The following is a 23,134-nucleotide window of genomic DNA, read 5'->3' as shown; positions in this document are numbered from 1 at the left end:
AATACATCTCCAACTATGTGAGATATGTGAAGACAGGAAGTTGTTGTGTGTTGTGTGGTTTTCTTGTGGTATTTTTTAGGTCTGATGTCTTGAGATGTCACACCTTAATAGTATGTTATGCATCTGTACACTTTTCTAAGCTTGAAAATATTCACTCATTTGGCTCACTGGGACCACATAAAGATAAATACTGTTGATCAAAGCCACTAAATGTTCATTACTACATAACTTTTGCACACTAAAGTTATTGTCTGTTGGCAAAGACAGTCAAATACTTGTACTGGTGCTGCATTTGGGAAACTACTCTGAAAATGTACTTTATTAGCACCCCCCCTCACCTCCCCCGACAGGGTACAAGCTCTTAAGTTGTTTGTGTATTCAAATAAAATGTGCACCATCAGTTTAAGTGACAAATGTCATTCGGTGGTGGGTACGCTACAAATGCCATAAAAAAAAAAACCCAGGTCATGCCAACCCACAAAGGCTTGAAACCAAAGCAGGGGAAATAACTCCGACACGTCACGAAGGCTTTTCTCATCACAGGCCATTCGGGGGAAAGAACATTTTGGGCAAAAAAGAAAAGAAAAAAGTGACAGAAAGTGAGAATGGCAGAATGTTGGTATTCATTTCTCATTACCAGCCAACAAGGGAGCGACCACATTCAACCTTTCAACACTTCTATTGAAGAGAATTTTAAGGTTACACCGACGTAAGCAGTTGAGAAATACCACACGACATTTCTCTGAAAGCCATCCTCTCCCTCAACTACTTGTTTCCGAACGGCACTCAAAGCATTAATGCCGTACAAACATGCTGAGAAAAAAAACCCACAATGGCTCTTTCAAGCAGTTTGATGAGAGACAACTGCTTTATAATCTAATCAGTGCAAGTACTCAATGTTTAAATTGATAATAAAAAAATTTATAAATCAAACTAAATGTTTATACATTTATTTAGCGATTATAGGCATATACGATTATACGTATTTGTTAACAACTCTCCCTGTGAAGCATCTAAAATAAATAATACACAACTGATAACACAACGTATTTGTAATTTAATAAGTCTTATTGTATACAGATATTAAAGATGATAAACCATTTTATTGTATTATATTTTCAATAATGTAGTATGTATTAATAAATACTGTAATGGCAATAAAGTAACTCTAATGAAGACCATTAGATGCAGCTGAAAAATCTAGTAAGTGGACCTTGAGCACTGGTGTAACTTGGTGCAACTGGAACAGTGAACCAGAGCAATGACTGGGCCGGCGCAAGAATTTCGAGGCCCCTCAATGTAACATTACAATGGATTTGTGATAGCGACTGTATATACACCACCTTCCTACTTTGTGTAAAACACTTATAGCTTTAAGTAATAGCCTATTTTATTCATCTTTATTTGAATTAATTGAAATGTTCAGAAATGAAACAGGTTTTCTTTCTACCCATCGCTCGGGGCTAATCAATTTGGTTGCTTTCCTATCAAAAGTTACGCAGACAGAAGGTGTGCTGGGAAATGGTGAAAATGTTTTCTCAACTGTTCAACCTTTTAACAAGAAGGCTCTTAAGCAAATGGAAAATAAGTTAGCAGCACAGGCTAAATGCGTGCGTGCACATGAAACAGAATTATGTTAGACTGCAGACCTTTAGTGAGTCTTTCTATTGGGAAGAGTGAATTCTCAAGCTCAGAATGAAAACTCATAAGGACATGTGTTTCAACCCCACATGTGAAAGATACATAATGCATAAATGCATAAGCAGTTAATACATGTTTTATAAACATCAAATATGATTGTGGCTATTGCAAGCCTGCTATAGATATAGCTCTCATAGTACTCAAAAGTACCCTTACACTGTATGTGATTACAGCTGCATTATAGTGGTTAATAAGTCACTATCACTGCCTATATACTGTTTACATGTGCCACATTTTACAGTACAAAATGGTTTAGTGATTCACTCAAGATGTTGAGTTTTTTTTAGTTCAATAGTATTCAATATACTTACTTTTCAATAGGAACCAAAAGCTCCTTCCCTAATAGGGAAAAGTACAATACCAGCAAAATGAAACATATCGATGGTGCCTGGAAGCCAGGCAGCAAGCGATGAAGTGACAGAATCCATAAATCAATTTGTGTCTATTCTATCCTATTCCGTTACATCACACCCCTTAAGACAGTTCACTACATCCATGAGTTTACATACGAGCGGTTTAGAGAAGCTTCACACCCTTTAGTATGCAGTTGCTTTATCCAAAGGTGCAGCAAACATTATTATAGGGTGTTGCGTTTGATTTAATTGAATGTGAAATTTGACGCAACGGGTGGCGGGGCACTTTACAGAACTTCTCTCCACCATGACAAATTCTGCCGTTTTAGAAAGTTGTCTCCAAATAGTTGCTGGTTTTATTCGCTTCTAGTTATAGTTTGTACCAGATGAAAGTTTCTGATACAAACTTTAACTGGGGCTTTAACTAGGAATTTTTTTCTTTACCAGCTTCGAATCTTGACTAAGTTTTCAACCCGTACTGTTGCAACACCCACAGAGGCCCACCAGGCAAATGCTGCACATTGCAAACATGTTTAGATATTGTAAGTTCATTGATATTAGGATTGCGTCTATTTGTAATGTTGGCAGTGAAATTTGTTATGCAAACCTCAACTCAGAAATAAAACCAGTATATATAGAGTTAAAGCTTTTGGTGCTAAGATTTGAAACCCCGTCATGCAGAATTAACAAATCCATGTGAACCAAAGTGATTACACTACCGAGTCTTTTTTTTTGTGTGACTTCTGTGCTTCATTGATGTGATCTGATGCAAACCCAGAGTAATAACACCCAAAGCCACAGCAGTGTTTTTTTTTTTCATTTGGGGAGATAACCCTCAGTTACATGACCTGGGTTTTTTTCCCCCCATGTGATCGACTAACGAAGCTTGTGGTTATCAAATATCGCTTTTGTCAGCAATTCGAAAAAGACGAGTAAACGAGGCGTGCAGAGCTGCTAAGTTGCAAAGGATTGTTGGTGCGATTACGTTTCTGGCTTCATTGTAATTTCGATTTCGATAAGCTTTTGTGAAATGGATATTTGCCTTTTTCTTTTTACATGGAAACAACCAAGTTGGAGGCTGCGAGTTTGTACAAGCCAGGTCACGATCATGTTACGGTCTGAAGTCAGGCTACATCCAACACAGCAATAAGGAATTATGAAGTGCTAAACCTGACACAGCTCACTACCTGGAGTTCACAGAGGCTGTGAAGAATGTAGTGAGTCGTAGAGCGCTGATCTCCCGCAGTGATCTCCGCCTCCGGAGGAGCTCAAAAACAAGAGAAAGAGGGGGGCGAAAAAAAATGCAGATGACAGCAGGTTACAAAACTGTGATAACAGAAATATTGCCTGAATCTCAGCGCTTTGATCTGCCATTTTGTAAGTGTGGAGAAAGTCAATTATACAAGGTTCTCTTCTTCTTTTTTTTTTTTTTTTTTTTTAGCCCAAACTTTACTCAAACAGTCGACGTTTACAAAGAGTGTACAGATTTAATGCTGCCTTGAAGACAGACCCAAAGGAAACCAAAGAGACAACAGTAGCCATGAAATGTGCGTAACTAAGATGTGTCTGCATACTTTGTCCTACTGAGAGACCCGAGATTTTTCATACACAAGACTAATTTAAAAGCAGAAACAAGGAAGTCAACAGGAAAGAAAACTTGCTAAAATCTGAAAACCCTCCTCCTACTGTGTTTTTGTGTATTAGGGATCAAACTATGACCTGAAACTACGATCCCTGGAGCTATTTTTTTTTAGTAGAAACACAAAAGTCTAAACTTAGTTGAGGCCGTGAGTCTGGAAAACGCAAAATCCTGTGAAAGGAGGAAACAGTAAGGGCTTCTACTTTAAGAGGAACTTGAGCCAAATCGTTCTCGCCTTCCAAAAAGCTAGCCTCGAAATTTAAAACGGCTCGTCTGAAAACCTATCAATATAATAAATATAAATACATCTGAGGTTTTCTACAGATTGGGAAAAAGGGCATGACAAAAATAGCTTTGTTTTCAAACTTAATGCACACGCATAAATAAAGTAATAATACTATTAATTACAATAGTTCTAATAACAACAAGAAAAAGCAAAGTAAGCTTGGCCCTTTGAAATGTAAGGCTTGGGCCTATAAAACTTGTCTAGCCTTCCCCCGTCTTCACAGTAGATGCACGATGACACACCGCGGCACAGGTGAACGACAACTCCCATCTCAACCACATAATGCAACGCATGGAGTGAAAACTACAGTAAGGACTTGTTAAAAAAAAAAAAAAAAAAAGTGAGCTTGGATTGTTTCAATTCTTTGAGGGTGCAAATTAACACACTTCTTCATTGATTGAGCTGATGAGTCAAATAAAAAAAAATGTAGTTGACAGCTAGATGGCTCAAAGTTTACTGTTAAAATGCATGAGGGAAAAAAAAAAAAACAGACTGGATAATCGTTCCTTTAAAATGTCCCTCTCAATTTTCCTGCAGGTAAAATATTACTGTGATACATTATTATTAAAGTAACATGAGTCTGCAAGTCAAAAGTAACGGGTCATTTCTAAAAGAAATATTAGCGTTTGTTTGTTTCCCAAATACATCTCGCAACGCATCAGAAAACTGTCCATCGACAGATGCTATATGTGGTGACAAAGGAAAAGAAATAATTTTGCCCCAGAGAGACACTCCAACCTTTTCCATATTTAATCATTCATTGATGGCTTCTTCCTGAGAAACAGAAAAAACGTAATAATGAAATAGAGGAAGAAAATCTACAGAGTGTGATGACAAATGAAGGTCTAACAATACTATTCAATGCACACAAAAGTCATTTAAAGTCCCAGCCGTAGTTTATAAATATGGAGCCCGACAGGCCGTGGAAGAACAGGAGGGGGTGGTGGTGGTGGTGGTGGTGGTCGTTCCTATTAGCAGTAGCCAGAAACGGAGAAGCCGAGAAATATGGAACTGAAGCTCTCTGGTGAGTTGAAGAGGCGGCAAGCAGAAGAAAGCAACGGACGTCACTCCATGATGGCTCGGTAGATGACGGGCTCGATGTAGTCCTCTCTGTATCGAGAGTTGATGACTCGTTGCCTTTTGGAGTGCTGCTTGACGTCGTTCTGTGCGAAGATCTCGAAACGCATGTCCGACGCCACCGACTGAGGGGGAAAAAAAACCCCTCAACATTAGATACAGAAATAACAGTTTGGTGTTGCTACAGATGAGACGCAAACAACCTACTTGTCCGATATCACACTTTTTCTCAGCATAAAAGATTTTGAGTTTACCATTCGTGACTTGACTCTTTTGGGCAGATCCTCGTCGAGAGTGTAGATGTCGTCTCGCTTCACTGAGATTTGTGATCCATCCTCAAACTCTACCTGAAAGCACAACACACACGCACAAGCACGGGGTAAAGTGCTTAATATAAGCGTCGATTTAAATCTTTTTTTTTTTTTTTTTTTTAATTTTCTGATCTGTCTTTAACAGAACACAACATTCTTAGAAAAAAAAAACATCCAGACCGAGCAGATGAATGCACTTCAGTGTAAAATATCCCAACTGATAAACAAACATCCATTGTTGACGGTGTCAAAATATTTTGTATTATTACCCACACAGATCCGGTCACATCTTGAGGCAGAGCCACATAACCCAACATCTCGTGTGTTCATGTGCTTTGAACTAACTGAGTCTATACAGCTCACGCATGTCAGAGTCAGACAGAGAGTGACAGATAAGGGGAGGTTTACCAGGTACATGGGGATGGAGTGTGACGCTACAAACTTGGCTCCGTAGATCAGCCCATCTGTCCATCGCACTTGAACGGCATCACCTTCGGAGGGCGGCCCGTTACGGACACAGTCACGGTTCTGCAAACACATCACGGCAAACATTGAACTCATCGTTGGGGTTAAATATGAAATCAATCTGGAAAAGGAAACTGAACAGAAAAGTGCAGCTATCATGGCTTAGATCTATCATTTCAGTTCCACCAAGTTTATGCGAGTTACTTCATTGTGCAAACAGTTGCCAAATGGATATTTTTAAGACGTTTTGTAGTTTTATTAACCTCAATATCCTCAGGAAGGAGGTTGTCGCTGTATGACCCATCGTCGAACACCACTTCGTAGAACGTAGCCGTAGTCAGCTCCATCACTTCGCTCTGGTAGTAGCGGCCGTTTTTGTATTTACAGATCACCCTCTGGCCCACTGCCAATGCCCGCATCGAAGCCTTGTTGCGCTAAAGGAAGGAAATGGGGTGTCACTCCTCAAAAACTTTATCACTCCACAGCACGAACGGCCACATGAGAGATAAAACAGTAGTTGGAAAGTAAACAGCACGAGTCTATAAAGATAACTCTGCGAGAATTAGTTTAACACAACAGTTGTCAGCCATGTGTACCCAAGAAATTGGTGCTGTTCACTCTGCTACATCTGAGGACTTAAGACAAACGGGGCCAGACTTGTCGGCACTTAGCTCAATACCACAACGAGAGAGAGAGAGAGAGAGAGAGAGAGAGAGAGAGAGAGAGAGAGAGAGAGAGAGAGAGAGAGAGAGAGAGAGAGAGAAAGAGAGAGAGAGAGAGAGAAAGAGAGAGAGAGAGCGGAAACCTTCAGAGCAAGTTTATTGGCTTGACAAGATTGGGTTGTTGCTGCACATCATTTGACAGAACTGTGCAAATGTGTGTCTCCCCCCAACGGGTGAGTCAAAGTAAGAATCCCAGTGGCCGTTTCTATTACTGTGCTGCACGGCTGACTAAACTAGTGCTGGAAGCCGAGATGCAAGGCTACTCAGACAGTCCTCCCTTTTTTAAAAGCGTCCTGGCACAAAGACTCTCTTTATCAACAGATAACAGTACCACGAAAAGAAAAGAAGACATGGCACAAAGACAAGTGTGTTTATCGCCCTCTGAAATGGGAAAAAAAAAAAAAAAAAAAAAAAGAGATTTATATTTACACGAGAAGGTGTCAGGAAATGATACCGACTAGTCACATTCAGAATGGCACAGTAACAAATTACAACACAGCTGTTGAGTAAACAAGTTTCAATTAGGACTTAACTGTGAGAAAACAGCTTAAAAATGACGAATTAAGCAGAGAGAGGAACTGCCTGTCTGTGGACATGGTGTTGGACCGAGTTTGCGTAGGCCTGCTGATACTGAAACATGGTAAATGGACGGCACCAGTACAGCACCTTTATAGCTTTTAGTTTTGCCACTCTTACACAAATATTCCCACACCAATGTCAGGGAGCTGCCATGGAAGCTGCTCCCCCGCCAACACGAGCAACCTGGGGTTCAGCGTCTTGCCCAAAGACACGTGGACTGACTGCACCACCTCCCCCGAGTTTAGTGGACATCCAGCTCCACCATCTGAGCCACAGCCGTCCATGCTCAGATTACAGTGACCATATGCAGCATAACTAATACCAGGGTCGACCTTGAGTGAATAATGTAGGCAGAACTTGCTTTTTTTTTTTAACTGGTGCTGCTACACATTAAGTTTTAAAATATGAAAGGCGCTCACAGAAGTCAGGTTAGGACTTTTTATGGAATGGGGTAATCGATTCATGCTGTAGCTGTCCTTGTTTTTTTTATGTGGGAAATATGTTTTTATTTAAGAAATTATGATGTTTTTCTGGATGACATGTTATCATCTGGACTTTGGGTTTCCGCCCATGAACAAAAGCAATCAAAGGCTGGCTCCCTGAAGTCTTGATAACACAGGTGGAAACTTTCCTCACAATGAGCAAGTGAGAAAGCCTTGGCAGTGGAAAAAAACTATATACAGTAGGAGCATCAAGAAGGAACTCATGAGGGAGGTGCTCTCTTTTTGGCAGACAAAAGCACTTTTCTACAGTTAAGTCAGGATACACACAACATGCATGTCAGTTCTCAAAATAGAGGAGTGTTTGTGGGGAAAATGAGTTCGTGCCAAATTTGTAGCTGCTCTTTCAACTAAACCACCTAATTAGGCAGAAAGCACCAAGTGAGTTTGTATGAGCGGACTGACTTTTTGTTTCCTCGAGTTAATCCCAAAATGTAAACACAACTTCACAAGATGATGTACGCACAATCGATGGGACCACTTGCTTTTAGCCTGACTGTAAATCTGCTGTGTTACCTCGGGTATGACGGGCGTTCTGTGTCTGTGGCAGGTGATGAAGACTATAAATGGCCAGTCGTCTGGGTGCATGAGGATACCAGCTGCCTGAGCGCAGGTGGGGTGAAATGCCGTGGAGCACCGCCCGTGGGAGCACTGGACGCAGCAGCCCGTCACCTCCCTCTTCATCCGTTTCCTGCAGTATGCACACTTCTACCAGGGTGACAAAGAAACAAGTGTGGAGCGGGAATAATGGTCAGCACAGATACGAGTGGGAGGTTAAAGTAAAGGAAATACAGAGGAAGAAAAGGAGGAGAAAGGAAACTAGCCGAGGGGAGGGAGGAAGATACAAAAACAAAATTATCAAAGGAAGTGAAGGGCAGGCAGATCCAGACACGAACTGGAACCCAGATATGTAGAGGGAAAATACACAACTTCCTCTCGATCATTTTATGAAGTCCTGACATCATTTTTTTTTTTTTTTTGGTGCATTTAGAAGTTGATTCTAATTAGAATTAAGATTAAGATCTGTAACGATAAAGATAACTACAACTTTTGTGGCCAAAGTTGTGCATTATTTCCAACCTACCGCTGGTGACTCATTCAGGGAAAAACAGAAGGTAACGTTACCGTCAGCCATTCATATCATTTCAAAGTAAAATCCTTGGTTAGGTGACTCAATACAAAGAAGAAGTTTTGTGGTGCATTCAAGCCATTTTATAAGTTAGACGTCAGAATGTCTCCGTTCCGTTATACAGTAGAGAAACATCTATTTTTCAGAAGGAGAAGTGAAAGTAAGATGGGCAGCAGGCGCTGCTAGTTTCACCGAGGTGAAATGTGAGTCCTGAAAGACAATCACAAACAAATGACGTGAGAACACAGCTGTTTATCAAGAGGGCAATCTTTAGTACAAAGATTTCTTCCCACCACATTGAAGCAGTGCGAGGACAGACAGTAAAAAAAAAAAAAGGCAGAGCAGCTGGAGTTTGATTTCAGGAATGTAGCGCGTCACATTGACAGGAATTATCTTTATGTCTGAGCCCACAAAGCAGGTCCCCTTATCTAAATCACTGCAGTCACATCACATCACAGCACGCAGCTGTAACTGTAGTGTCTTACCAGTCTGAACCGGGGCAGCGGGATGGCAGAGAGGTCAATGGGGCTCCGCTCGGTGATGTTGACAAAGCGAGCTTCCAGCACAGTGATGGCACACAGCACATGAACCCACCTGTGTGAAAGGCAAACATGAAGTGGACTCTGGACAAACAGTACATTGTCCAGGTTGCAATGGTTCTAGAAATGTCACAACACGGATTCAGTAATGTGGTTTGAACAACTAAACAATGCGTGTAATCCAATCTAATGCCAGGAATTCATTGTTCGTGTCGACACATGGTCTACAACATATAACTCAAGGATAGGGCAATACAAACTGACAAATACAAAGCAAAGCAATTCAATTATTAATATAAATGGTATATTGACTGTGTTCAGAAAATTGTGGAAAAAAAAGCAGTGACAAAATACTTTCCAAGCTGTCCCAAACACAACAAAGATGACCTCAGAAAGCAGTTATTTGAACAAACAAGGTTATGACTTCAGCATGAAGATAATTATTTGCCATAAAAACAGTATTTTAACAAAAAACCACCTTAACTCAAAACCCACTTGCTTGTTCTACAGCGTTCTACTGCTTAGTAGTTTGCATTATCTCTGTTGTCATGGCAATTCCTATCTAACTCTCTTTGATAGTTATGTGGTAGATATCCATCTCTATATAATTGAGGATGTGTTGAAGGCTCTAAAGAAAGCTAGTAAGTGGACCTTGAATTTAGTTTTTTTTTTTCAGAAAAGGTTATAACTTCTTCTTGACTCCAGCAAACAGTGGTTTAATTGTGGTTTTAAAATCACATGTCTAGGCTGAGGATATGTAACAACCACCAGCACACAGACTGTGTATCTGTATACTTGTTTGCATAAAAAAAAAAAAAAAAAAAAAAAAAAAAAAAATGAGGTTAGCTTGAAGGGCTTAATTCTCCAGATGGATTTCAGCAGGAACAGACTAAAGAAACAGGCAGAGTTAATGCAGTCAAGGAGAGTGAAGGGTGAGCACGGGCAGCAATCTGCTGCTCTGTCAGCTGGTCAGACTCACTATGGGTTGTTCTGTAAACATAAATCCATCTTTACTTTTACAAACTTATACGGGAACCATGAAGACTCTGGATTTAATGAAAATGATCAGATCTTTGAAAAATGTTTTCTACATTCTATTTCTTGAGGATCCCCTCGATCATAAAGAATGTGTTAGGGCACGTCAACTTCCTCTAAAACGGTAGATATTCAATGATGCTGTCATGCTGCACTACTGTAACTACGAAGTTCAGCCATATTGTTTTTATGCTCTACAGTGGCAGCACTACTATCTGCTGGTACGACTTACTTGTCATTGTTGGCTCTCTGCAGAGCTCCACCTCTCAGGGAACACAGACAGCAGTCCTGCAGGAAGAAACACACAACACTGGGTCAGTATTGTAAATACTGACTTTGGTGTATGACTCCTTGATTTTATCACATCTGATAAGGATGTTTGTATGTATAATGTTTCACTGTAAATAATTTATCATTTAAACTGGGGAAAAACACATCTCTGAATTTACTGGATGAATATCAACTAAATGAAGTTCAATCTAATGCTGATCTTTATAAAAAACAATGTGCGAGTGCAGCTGTCTTAAAACACTCCCACGTTCAATGCGGCAAACACAGCATAAACAGTACCAAACGAGTTCAGTAAGAGGGACACTGGCAGGGTAGCTTTTCTTCTACATCAGTTACATTTTTCAACTTCACTAAGTGTTGATTGTCAACCGTATTTAAACTTCCATATGCTGTTTATGTGCCATCTAAATGTTGGTAAAACATGACCTGTATATTACAGAAAACCCTCCAAAAGATACCGAATAACTGATCAATATCAAGATTAAACTACTTCATAGTAACATCCTGAGCACAGATGAAGTTCTAAACTACACTAATAACATGGGGAACAGGCAGAAGTCTTGAAAAACAATCTGTGGCAAAGCAACATCTAATAAAGCAATGAAATAAAAAATTAAAAAAATAAGGGAAAATACTTGAGCACAAAGAATCTAAAACTGAAGAGACGCTATACAAGCGAAAACAGAAAGAGTATAAAACCAAAAGTCCACTCAGGTGTCTCGGTGAACTATAAAGTGGAGCATTGCCCACTGGTGGTCAGAGAGGTTTAAATTCAGGTCACATTCCCAGAATGTTTCACAACCATCTATTGTTCTGAGCCGACAAGAATGCTGAAAGCATAGGAAATTTAAAGCTAGATCTTACAAACATCATTTACTTTCAATGGCAAGAAAATAATTGTTTATAATAATTAAAACATTTAACATACCTGCATTAATAACATTGCTCTAGGCTTTTCCACTTTTATATTTTATTTACTGTGCTTGCTTTTGATAATAATCTGCGATGCAGAGCTTCTGGACAGTGACACCATCATTTCTGACACCCATCAAACGTTCCATATTATTATGGCACAACAACTCTGCTGCTGTGTTTGTGTTGATTGGTAGTATGATGAACAATTTAAATGATTTGCCATAAAATAATAATCCGCTGAGGTGTTTTAGCCCAATTAACTAACCTCAGTGATGGCATCAGCCTCACAGCGGGCACACAGCCAGTCGTCCAGCTCGGCCTCGTCCCCAGACACACCATAGCAACCTGGACAAGAACAGAAAAGAACACATCACATATCCCCTTCCACAGACTTCATTGGCAAGCTTGGTTACTTTTATTGTTTGGCTGTCTGCTCCCAGAAAAGTGCTGCGATTTTCCTTTTATTGTACATCATTGTGAAGCTTAGTAGTAGCAGTAAGTGAAATCTACTGAAAAGTGCATTTTATTACAAACATGAAGTCAAGCAGGGTCCTGCCTTAAAGAGGAACTTAACACTAGATCCATTTTTCTTTTCTTTTTAAATAGATCCAACCCAAGTTATCTTCCTCTTTCCACAGAAAATTCTTCCAAACTATCAGCTGCCAGCGTGTATAGACAGTTTGAGAACAAAAGATTAAGGATGTTCGTCCTTGTGGCCACATTCAATTTTCTTTATCACCCATTCATATTCCCTATTCTTTCTCCACTGCATCTGTTTAGGAAATATTAACTAAGCTTTGACTTGAATTGAAAGAACTTGAATTGAATTCTGTTTTCTTTATAGTGTAAAAAACAACAATAAAATATAGAAAATACCAAAACATAAGGTGCAAACAAACACAAAGAACAACCCCGTAAAATATCATTACAGGACAAAAAGACAGTGAACAGCAAAGGCACAGAGTTAAATGTAAAAATACTAATAAAATGTCAGAGTGAAGGACATTTTAAAACAATATGGGGTAGTGGCCGATGGCGAGAGGGTAGGGGAGAACATAGAGAGGGGATGCTTCAGATCATGTTAGCTTACCTTAGTTGGAAGCTTTATGAGAAAAGGAAAGTTTTAAGCTTATTCTTGAAGGTAGATAGTGAGTTAGCCTCCTTCAGCAAAACAACAGACCAAAGAAAGGCTGTATTTGTAACAGCTCTGAGCAGTACTGGCTGACTAATTGAGCATGCCACAGGTGTGTGAATCCATTCATAATCTTTTATGGCTGTTTTTGAGTTTGTAGCAGTAGATTTAAGAACAAGGATCTGAATGAGCTGTATATAAGAAACATTTCATTTAACATTCCCTAAAGTGTTCCTACCTATGCATATTTTAATTAATTCCTGTTCATCAGAGAAAAGGATCTTACTTGTATGTACGCGGACGCAGCACTGAGCACAGCTGACCAGTCGGCTGGTCCCGTCCTCTGATAGATTAGGGTTACATAGCTGTCCCTCCCCGCTGTCATTCGTCTTGCTGAATTGGGTGTTGAAACACATTTCAGGGATGAGCGGTTTGGACCACTGACTACCGCCTGGACGGTTCACCAACATCACGCTGGAATTCCCACTACTGGACTCGGACTTGAGGGAAAACAAAGTTGAGAGGTTTGTTAATTATTTCAGACATTCATTCTACAAAAATCGGATCCAGTCCTGAGAACTGAGTGAGACCCCTACACACCTGTTAATTGTTGACTTAATGAGGAATTATGTGAAGACTGTGGTAAATTAAACTCAGGAAACGTTTGTTTTAATTGCAATCTATATCGATAACTTATTAATAAGAAAAATAACGTAATATATTCAATGATAATAATAATATATTGGCAAATACACTATTGCTCTTCATACAAAAGATATACAGCAACATTTAAATATAACATCAATAAAGATATCGCTGTTTTGATAATAACATTCAAGTCAAAACTAATTAATTAGGCAAAAATGTATCTTTTCTACTCCTGGTTTTAATGTCACGGACAAACCACTCACCGACATTGTTCATTGTCCTGTTTTGTCTTGATGCCTTAACAAGTCTGCTTCAATAATTCCATGATTGCCAGTATGTAACTTTATCCGTAGAATATTGAAATTAAAGACAAATAAATAGCACAACAAACTTCATAGAAGTAGAAAATGCTTTTCATTCTTACCTGATGGTAGGTGTGGAAGACCAGGCAGATGGAGCAGTAAGGGGCCTGCTGGCCGATGCTTTTGTTGTATTCCCTCTCTGCCTTGGGGTCGTATGGCCGACACTGCCACAGCTGGGTTAGCGGCTTCGCCCACTCCTCCTTCTCTTCATGATCGACCTCCACGTCCACGTACATATCTGTAGATGAGATGATGGGATGGACAGGGAGGTAGTGAGAATGGAGGAGGAAGGTAGTGCAAGCAGTAAGGATTAGAAAAATGGGGGTGACATGATGAGAAAGAGAAAAAAAACATGATAAGCTGATAAAAAAAAAATAAATTTTAAAAAGTGGATCAAATGTATAGAAAAAGTACTTGAAACAGGAACCGGAATTTTGGTAAAATGGCACATTACATACTACTACGTTATGCAGATGAACTAAACAACAACAACGTACCGTCGTCACTGTGTATCTCTCTGATTAGAGGGTGATGGCGTGGAAGCTTACAAAGCTGTGCCTGCTCCTGCTGCTTTTTCGCCACTGACTTGCAGTACGACTGCTCTTCTGACACCTGCTGGAGTAACAAGTGTACAGCAGAGGACATGATGTCAAAACGAGAATTACACCTGTATCTGTTGCAATGAACACAACCACATCAGCTGCTATTACGTCTCATCTTGGCAGCTGTGTACTGGTATGCGTTCATTTCCCGCTAAAATCAGGTCCGACCATGCCTTTGAGAATTTGGTCACAGGTAGTAACTACTTACGTAATGATTTTGAGGAATCACCTTCATCTCATCGTGCATTGGTTTCCTGACAGCAATGGTGTCTTGCAAGATGACAATGCCATTATCCGCAAGGGGAGATTGGTTACTCTGTAGTTTAAACAGCATGAATAACATTGAACAGTCATGGCAGATTATGGCCAAAAGTATTCTTCTACCCGAGAGATCATCAAGAAGGATTTTTTTTTTTTTAGTAGAATAAGTAATGGATGCCAAATTTGCAGAGATTAGTATGCAGACATCATGCCAGGAAATTGCACCAGTACAGAGCCACCAAAAAGTTTGCTGTTGTTTTTCTTGTTGTCCCTACAGGAGTGTAGAACCGTAAGCACTTTATGTCTAGAAACAGGAAACTCTGGGTCAGTTACTAGTGTAAGTTACTCGAGTGAACCCAGCCCGCTTGCTGCCAAGTTTTCCTAAACAAACCCTGAGTGTCTCTTATTCTTCTCCCCTTGTGCTGAGCTCAAGAAGATCAAAATCCCTGTTAGATATTAGTTTGTAAATGTGAGGGCAGACACAGCGTTCACGTGATGGATTTATCTTCAGGATAAACTCTTTACACTTTACTTCTTTATGACAGTGAGACTCTGCCGACATTCAGACGGCTGTCAGGTTGTCAGTTCGTTCCCCGGCACTAAAACATCCTTGTAAATGAAAAAATAATAAAAATCTTACGCTGAAGAGACCGACAGTGATTCATGAATAATTTATTTTGGCTGGCTGCACTGAAGGAACATTCCTATCATAGCTTTAACTTATATAACTAATAATTTGCACATCATGTGAATATTTCTGAGTGAGAATGTTTGTGGTGCAGCTTTAAGACTTGACTGAATTTGAGTTTTTGAATATGGCATATGGTCTTTTCTGAACAGCATTTGAAGTATAATGTTTACATTTACTATGTTGCTGAACTGCAGCATTAAATTCTGTCAGCAAGATTTTTTTTAAACATAATAGAGGTCTATAAATGTCCCCACTGCTGTAACCTTTACGCTTTTTAAACTGCCAAAAAAAACTCAATCATTTTTAATGGGTCAAATTATAAGGATGTAGCACAGATCTACAAATAAAGCCGTCAGATCTATATTTTCATCTTCAGTTTCTGTCACCTGTGTTTTGGTTTAATTATGCTAAATATAATTTTATGTTCAACTCGGGCCTATTCACCTTTCTGCATTTTTAAAGATAAATTTGTCCCTGAAGATTTTCCATCTTGGAATTAGTCCACTCAGAGCTTAGAGTTAGACTCAGAGTTTGTTGAACCTGCTTTCTGGAAAAGACTGCAGTACTATAAAGCAAGGATGTAGCTAAAAGCTACTTTGGAGAACTTGTTGGTAAGCTGTGAGAGAAGAGAGCGCATGCACCGTACTATACATCGTGATATGTGCTCAAACATGCATTTACCACTGTGCACACAGCAACAAATAGACAGCGATGACTAACATGGCGTCGATTAGCAAATACAGTTTAAAATAAATAAACGGACCTTTCTCTTGCTGTTCTTGCGAGCCTCTATCTCCAGTTGGTTTTGGTCTTGGGGCTGCGGTAGAGTCTGGGGGGGAGCGGGCGTGGTGCTGGGCTCAACTTCAGGCTTCTCCACTTTAGCCACACATTCAGTAGGCATCAACATTTTGGGTTTGCTCTCCTCTTGGTCCTGCACCACAGGCTTCTGTGCTTCTGATTCATTCTGTGCGACTTTGGTATGAATGGTTTTAGACTCTGGCTGTGGCTCTGTCCTCTCACAGCTTGGTGCCTGAGATGAAGGCTGAACCTGTGTGTGTGATGGTGGGCAGGTTTTGGGCTGGAGATGCCGGGGTTGGTGCTCTCTGGCGTAGCTGTGCACTTGGAGCTGTGTGTGAGGCTGCCGCTGCTTCTCCAGAGTGTAGCTGTGCACTTGCAGAGTGTCTTTTGGAGTCAGAGTCCTGTGGAAGAGCAGGCTGGCCACCCCCATCTTGCGGGCAGGTTGAGCTGCGGTTTCCGTCCATGCAGGTGAACCTGAAATTGATAGATGTCCATTTCTGGGACCGGACTGAGACGAGATTGCAGGTGCACGAGTTTTGGTGTAATGAGGAGGACGGCCTCCGTCACTGTTATTTTGGGTCAAGCTTCTGTGAAATGGATCCATTAAAGTGAGCTTGGTTGGAGTGACAATCAACTTTGGTGGACCTGAAAAAGTTTATCGCAGTGGGGGGAAAAAATACACTTTTATTTGACTTAATTTTCTTTCACCAAGAAGTAATTGTTATTTCAATCGTGGCTCCCCTACAGGAAACCAGTCAGATGATGTAGAGATGATAATACCTTTATTTCTCTTGACATCTTGTGCATTAGGTCGTGGCGGTATAAGACTTAGCCTGGGACGCTTTCCGTACTTCTCCGCCTCGTCCTCATCCTCATCCTTGGGAACGACCTCGTCAGGCACCTCCAGACACACCCGGTGTCTCTTCGTCTCTATCCTCTGTTTAGTGCTGAGAGTTTACAAAACAGAGATAACAGACAGAGGATTGTAAAGATGATTGCCCCATTTGACATTTTAGGGATTGTAGTGGATTCAGGGACTTTTTTTCTTGTTTGTTACCAGTCCAGTTTTCTGCATGCTTTTTTTTTCTCAATATATCAAATCACACTCTATAATTACAATGTTAAGATCTACTCTAAGCAAAATGAAAATAAAAGGATCCCCTTTTCCAAATATAAATAAAACACTGTAATGGCTGCTGAAAAAACTACAGTGATGTTGATACAAAACATTATCCTCAAAACAGCTGTTGTGTTCTCTTCACTCCACGATGTCACGTTTTCTTAATTAAATTCCCTCCAGGGGAGTTCTTCCACTGACTGCCATTTTGACATCAATAATATTAAATAACTTCCCCCTCCCTGGCTCTAAAATCCTCAGTCCAGCTGTTGGCCAAAGTCTTCCAGCAGCTGCATGGTGATCGCAGCATGTGGTTTACCATCTGCTAACAGCGCAGGTGCCAAACCAACTGCTGACGCTCACATCCTGCACCTGAAATCAGGGAATCCCAATTGCATCCACCTAAATGGTTCAGGCAGGCTGTGAAGGGTTGAGTTTCATTTACATGAAAAGGACACTTCTGACGTGTGACACTGAAGTCTTTGGGACTACCTGTCAAGTTAATTGAAACAAAATGAGACCTGACTGTACCAACGCCTGCTCAACAGAAAGCTCGGATTCACTGACAAACAGCATGCTAATGACTCTCCTAATAAAATAAATCATCAAAAGTGTCTGGTTCGTTCTTAGATGGCTTGAATCCTAATGCATTCATTTGTTCATACATGACTGAACCACAATTTAATAGTTTTATTGTCAATGTGACTATGAAATTCAGCACTTCCACTGTCAGTTACACTCATCCAGTTATGGTGGGCAGCGGAGTTTTTAGTTCCACTCCCGGGGCTTCATGTTATCTATCCACAAATGTTTCAAACGACTTCTACACAGCAGGATTAGAGCTTTTTAAAATGGGAAAGAGCGTTGGATCAAAAATCTGTATTAGCAGATGAGTTAAGATAACGTAATAAGTTTCAGGGGAGAAAAACACCAGTGAATGCAAACTGAAAAGACTGACACATTTGACAGCTACTTTAAGCCAATGCTTTTAAGCTACACAACTTAAAAGCATTAGCAAAGCGCAAACTTCTGTAGTGGAAGTTCTTAGTGGCCAACAGAGAAGACTGTGGTTGTACTAAGCAGCATACAGATGCAAATGTGTCTGACTGTGTAAAGCATAGCATTCCTGTGAAAGAGCATTAGCATATCCCACTGGTCCCTGCTAAATCTTAATGAATATACATTTTAAATATATATTTAAAAAGTTTCCCCTCGGGGATTAATAAAGTAAATACCTACCTGCCTACCTACCTAAACAGCGAATTTGTTTTGTCATGAGTAATTAGCACCAACCTACTCTGCTGCAAATCAGGTCCTTAATGTAATACAAAGAAGCACTTTGTAAATTTGATCTCCTTCCTTCACTCAGTTATGAATACAGACCAACAGTCTAAGTTGTTTAGGGTGTGAGAGCACATGCTTAGTGTTGTTAATGTAAAAGGATTGTGGGAGTGACAAAGTCTATCACAACTCCCAAATACTTGTATTCAATCGCTCTACGACAGGGCGTATCCCGATTGGATAGGCCAATATAATTCCTTTCACGCGAGACGAGGGAGTGACAAAGAAATACAGAAAGCTTGTAGTTGTTGTACTTTCCATGAGGGACACGCCCAAAGCCGTTCCCAACAGAGAGAGCACAATGAGCAGCAGTACTAAAACACCTGAGCATGCACTGCATTGCATTTCACCGCAAAGAAGAAAAAAAAACACCCTTAGCACCAACTTACTCTGCTGCAAATCAGCTCTCTATATATTTTATGACATACTTTTCTGCGACCCACCTCTTCCGCTCGCCATCATCCCCGCAGCTCTCGATGGAGCTGCTGTTACTGCTGCAGGTGATGTCGTTGAAGGAGTCGCCCAAGAACTCCCTAGCCTCCGGAGTGGGCCGCGAGTGGTCGATGGGTACCACGTCTCGCCCTGCCATCCACTGTTCGTAGCGATCTGGCTGGAATTTTTTCACGAATACATCCATGGAAATCTTCACCATGTCTTTGCGGCATGAGCACTAAAAGGGAGAAAGGCACACATTGACTGCGGTTTAAACGATCACTTTTAGGATAAAACTGTTGCATGTTCATTTATAACATGTAGCTGATTATAAAAAAATACTTACATTTGTACTACTAAGATAAAATCAAAATATGATCAAATGTATGATATGTAATATAATACTGATGGAAAAATAATGAACTCATCAGGCTTGTCAAATATTTGTCTACCTGTTACACAACAAGTTCCTATTGTCTCAGTTACAACGTCTCTTTACCTTTATCTTGTGACCTACGACCTCACTCAGTACTATCTACAAAATCAGATATACAGAGGAAATGGGGATGACTGTCAACCGTTTGTCACACTTTATATAAGCTGAACTATGGAGGAGAGACTTCGAGCAATGCTGGACATCTTTCTTTGAGTGTACATGTATTTTGCTCCTTCTTGCAAGAATAAATGTCCGATGTGTTTGATTTTGAATCTAGCCTCTGAGTAATTTTTCGAACAAATATGGTCTCCGATGCTGTCATTAGTGGTCCTTACCAAAACTGCCTGCTTGCCGTACTCGATCCATCTCTCTGTGGCAAAATTGGTGGATTCAGCACAGTTGAAACCGTGGTTGAAACCAGCATGATAGGCATAGGGGAAGGTTACCATGAACTGACCAGCCTCCTGAGTAATCTAAGGAAGAGGAAATAAAATAATTAGTGACTGCAGTTCATGCATTTAACTTGTGTTGTAGGTACAAAGTACCCCCCCCCCCGTTTAAAATGAAACTTGAATACCTTACCTTTTCAAATGGAATACCATATTTCTTCAGTATCGACGGGGAGATAAGAGTCATCTTGTGCCTTAAAAAGGCCTCACAGTTTTGAGCACTACCAGGAAAGAACCCTAGAAGAGGAGAGAACAGATCGAAATTCTATCAGATTATATAACGATCAAGTACTAGATTCCATGACGATTTATTCAGTATATAGCTTTCCACTACATACAGTATCTACAGAAAATATTCCACAGGTCTCTTACCTGTAGCCAGACGCTCCAGTCTCTTGCCGTGCTCTGGAGGAACACAGTACCTGCAAACGGTCACATGTGGAAAATGTTATTGTGCATTTATCCGTCTACTTTACATCTTTTCTGCCTGACTTCTTATGCATTATAAATACAATAAGTGCACCATATTTATACGCACAGCAAGTTAAATGCTTAATTTGTTTTTCTACCTAGTGCAATCCACATTTAATGAGCTAATGCTATACATTGTTGGGTGATGCTATATTTCTCAATGGAAAAAGCCAATTTTTCTGCCTTACACATTTTCTTTTAAATCAAAGCCTTGTGGGATGAGACTCTCACTTGTGTAAATGATACCCCCTCTAATGTGGCACATAAGATATATCAACACCCACATCTTATAACACATATCCCCAACTGCGATTCCTTCGAGTATCAAGCAGTAGTAGGACATCGATATCAAAACTTTTTTTAACCCACTTAATGAGTATGGGTCTTTACCATGATTTGGGCTCTCCAAAGTGCAAGTAATTGATGCTGTAGAGATCCATGTCCTCAGTGTGCCATGCAAAGGTGGTCTTCCACATGCCAAAATACAAGTAGGGTGTATTAACACCCTCAATAGTGATGCCGCTGTTCCGTTCCACAGTATCCAAGATGGTGTCCAAGTGGCAAATATTCCACTCTTTCACATCCTGCCAGAGTAAATGATCAGGAGTGTTGTCAGGATCTCATACTTTGCACAAAGAACAAGCAGAAAACTTCTCAGAACAAATGAATATTCACAACAGTAAAAACATCAACTCACTGGGTCATATAAGGTTCCATTAACATCTGCTCCATATATGGGAGGGTTAAATGTCACATTCTTCCAGTATTTCCTTTCCAGCTCCTCAAAGTCATCATAATGTGGACTACAGAACCTAAAAACGACATTAACAACAGTTAATTAGTATCAACACCACAAACCAACTGGCAGTATGAAATGGCTAAACATGAAGTTGATACTATTAAACAGCGGACATATGAGATACTATGACAACTGAAGAAACTTCTCACTTGTCACTGTTGGCGATCTTGCGAAACTCTCTCACAGCCATGGACTTCTTCTGAATGTTGTACTGTGTGAAAAGCCCCGACTGGCCTGTCACCACTTGCTGGATGGGCGCAGGTATCACCAGATCATCTATGTCGTCATAAGATCCTCGAGGCTTCCATTCCTTTGGTGGGACAATCTTGGAGGGACAAAGTCGACAGCGAGTTATTCTATTCAACGGAGTTCTTTTTACCAGCAAAGTTTTGTAAAAAGACTTTTTTCTTGACAAACTGGTGTACACATCTGCTCACTAGTTTGCTGCTATTAAATATAATCACGTAAACATTACAATAAAAGGTGAATACGACCTGTGCGAAGACATACACTATATCAGCACTTACTTTAGCCAGCCCTGCTTTATGTGCTCCCTGGGACTCCATATATGCAATGTAGCGGCTGAAGTCCTTGAATTCGTCAACGGTGGGGTAGAAAGTCATGATCCCCTTGGAACCGTGGTTTTGGGAAACCACGTCTGACGCCATTCTCAAACTCAATGGCAGCTCCTGCACATTGAAAACGCAAAAAAAAAAAAAAAAAAAAAAAAAAAGACAAAAAAAAGTGATTTAATGTTATAATCGGATGTAGTATTATTCTAATTCAGATATACTGTAAATTTGCACCCACAGATAAGTGCCTTTACCGGGATTTTATGTTTTGCCTACATCCCTACACAACAGCTCCAACATTTAAATGACACTCTATCGTGAGTAGTTTTAATAACACTATATATTCCTGGCAGCAATAAAAAAAATAAAAAAAAAGTCGACATGGTCACTGGTCCGTAACTCGAGTGACGGGTACTGAAGACACCATTAAGTGAGAGCAAAACTGTCTGAACGGATGAGAACTTGTGTGTAGTTTCATGTCCCTGCGGGATGTTTGTAAGTTAAACGTTTCCTCACTGTGGCCTGGGACCAGCTAACCCAGCAGGTTTAGGGGGAAACAAAAACAAAAAAAAACCTGCAGCCACCGCCGAGTGGTTGAAACCCGCGTCTCTTTTAATTCGGTCCTAATGTTGCAGCCGGTTTTGCATTCAGCTCATTTGCGAAAGACAAATAAAATAAACGAGGTAATTTTGCGAGGCGACCACCGCAAACGACACACAACACAACACTTAGCATTAGCTGGTCTGATAGCATCACACCGGTATCGGGAGTCCCCGGTTAGTTCTGGTCAACGTGCACGACGGTAAAAAACAACAACAACAACATATTAAAAGGGAACTTTGCATGTAAAGGATAAACTGTTGTCACGGGAGAGTTCACGTGAACTACCCCAGCCTCGGTGGACGCTACCACCGTGAACGGGATGAGACTACTCTCTGATCTCACCGCAGCTCGGCTACTTCCTGCTCGTTCGTAAACGCCGTCAGCGGACTCGAAAGAGCGCCAGCTCCGGCCGTCCTTCACCGGACGAGTTCAAATTAACAAATCAAAATTCAACACCTACCTTTATTCCGAAAAGCTTCACGTTTTTAGAGGAGGCGGTGTTAAGTCGCGTCGCGCAAGACAATCCGACCGGAGATGTCGGGAAATAGACTGCGCCCGAAACCGTGAGCGGCTACGCTAGCGGCTCCGTGCTACTTAAAACCATTTGTGAGCCGAGAAGTCAACATTGTGCGACGACGCCTCCTCGACATTGCAGATACTCACCGCCCGCTCTCAGTCGACTCGGAAGTTGTTCCTTGTGTTGCAAATACCTCGTAATCAATAACAAAAGACAGCCCGCTAACTAAGCCCCCCTCCCTCCTGTGAGTAGATCACTAGCCTCCATTACCGCCTCGACGCACGCGCACGCACACGGCACTTTGGATTTTGTTTACCACAACACGCGTGGGACACGTTCAACCAATCAGAAGGCGAGTCTG

General features: G+C 40.7%; 1 protein-coding gene across 4 annotated transcripts; it reads right to left on the bottom strand.

The window, feature by feature from the left end:
- Window positions 1-4,409: 4,409 nt before the first annotated feature.
- On the bottom strand, window positions 4,410-23,045 carry kdm4ab (lysine (K)-specific demethylase 4A, genome duplicate b). 4 transcript variants are annotated; one of them, XM_069139518.1, is made up of 23 exons: window positions 22,920-23,045; window positions 21,609-21,770; window positions 21,231-21,406; window positions 20,980-21,094; window positions 20,673-20,866; window positions 20,184-20,233; window positions 19,945-20,048; window positions 19,698-19,835; window positions 18,938-19,164; window positions 16,817-16,983; window positions 16,002-16,681; window positions 14,495-14,602; window positions 14,182-14,299; window positions 13,747-13,922; window positions 12,961-13,174; window positions 11,808-11,887; window positions 10,569-10,624; window positions 9,248-9,356; window positions 8,150-8,341; window positions 6,096-6,266; window positions 5,776-5,895; window positions 5,311-5,403; window positions 4,410-5,181 (listed from the first exon to the last, which is right to left on the bottom strand). In XM_069139518.1, exons 2-23 carry the CDS (start codon window positions 21,747-21,749, stop codon window positions 5,044-5,046), a joined length of 3,567 nt encoding a protein of 1,188 aa, XP_068995619.1. In that variant the 5' UTR covers window positions 21,750-21,770; window positions 22,920-23,045; the 3' UTR covers window positions 4,410-5,043. The 4 variants fall into 4 exon arrangements, with proteins under 4 accessions (XP_068995619.1, XP_068995620.1, XP_068995621.1 ...); XM_069139519.1 differs by having other exon boundaries at window positions 14,182-14,296; XM_069139520.1 differs by lacking the exon at window positions 14,495-14,602.
- Between the last annotated feature and the right edge of the window lie 89 nt (window positions 23,046-23,134).

This window comes from Embiotoca jacksoni, unplaced genomic scaffold, assembly GCF_022577435.1.
Source record: "Embiotoca jacksoni isolate LCO1_2020_lvr unplaced genomic scaffold, fEmbJac1.0.p SCAF_83, whole genome shotgun sequence".
Classification (NCBI taxonomy): domain Eukaryota; kingdom Metazoa; phylum Chordata; class Actinopteri; family Embiotocidae; genus Embiotoca; species Embiotoca jacksoni.
This window is presented reverse-complemented; position numbering and strand designations above follow the sequence as displayed.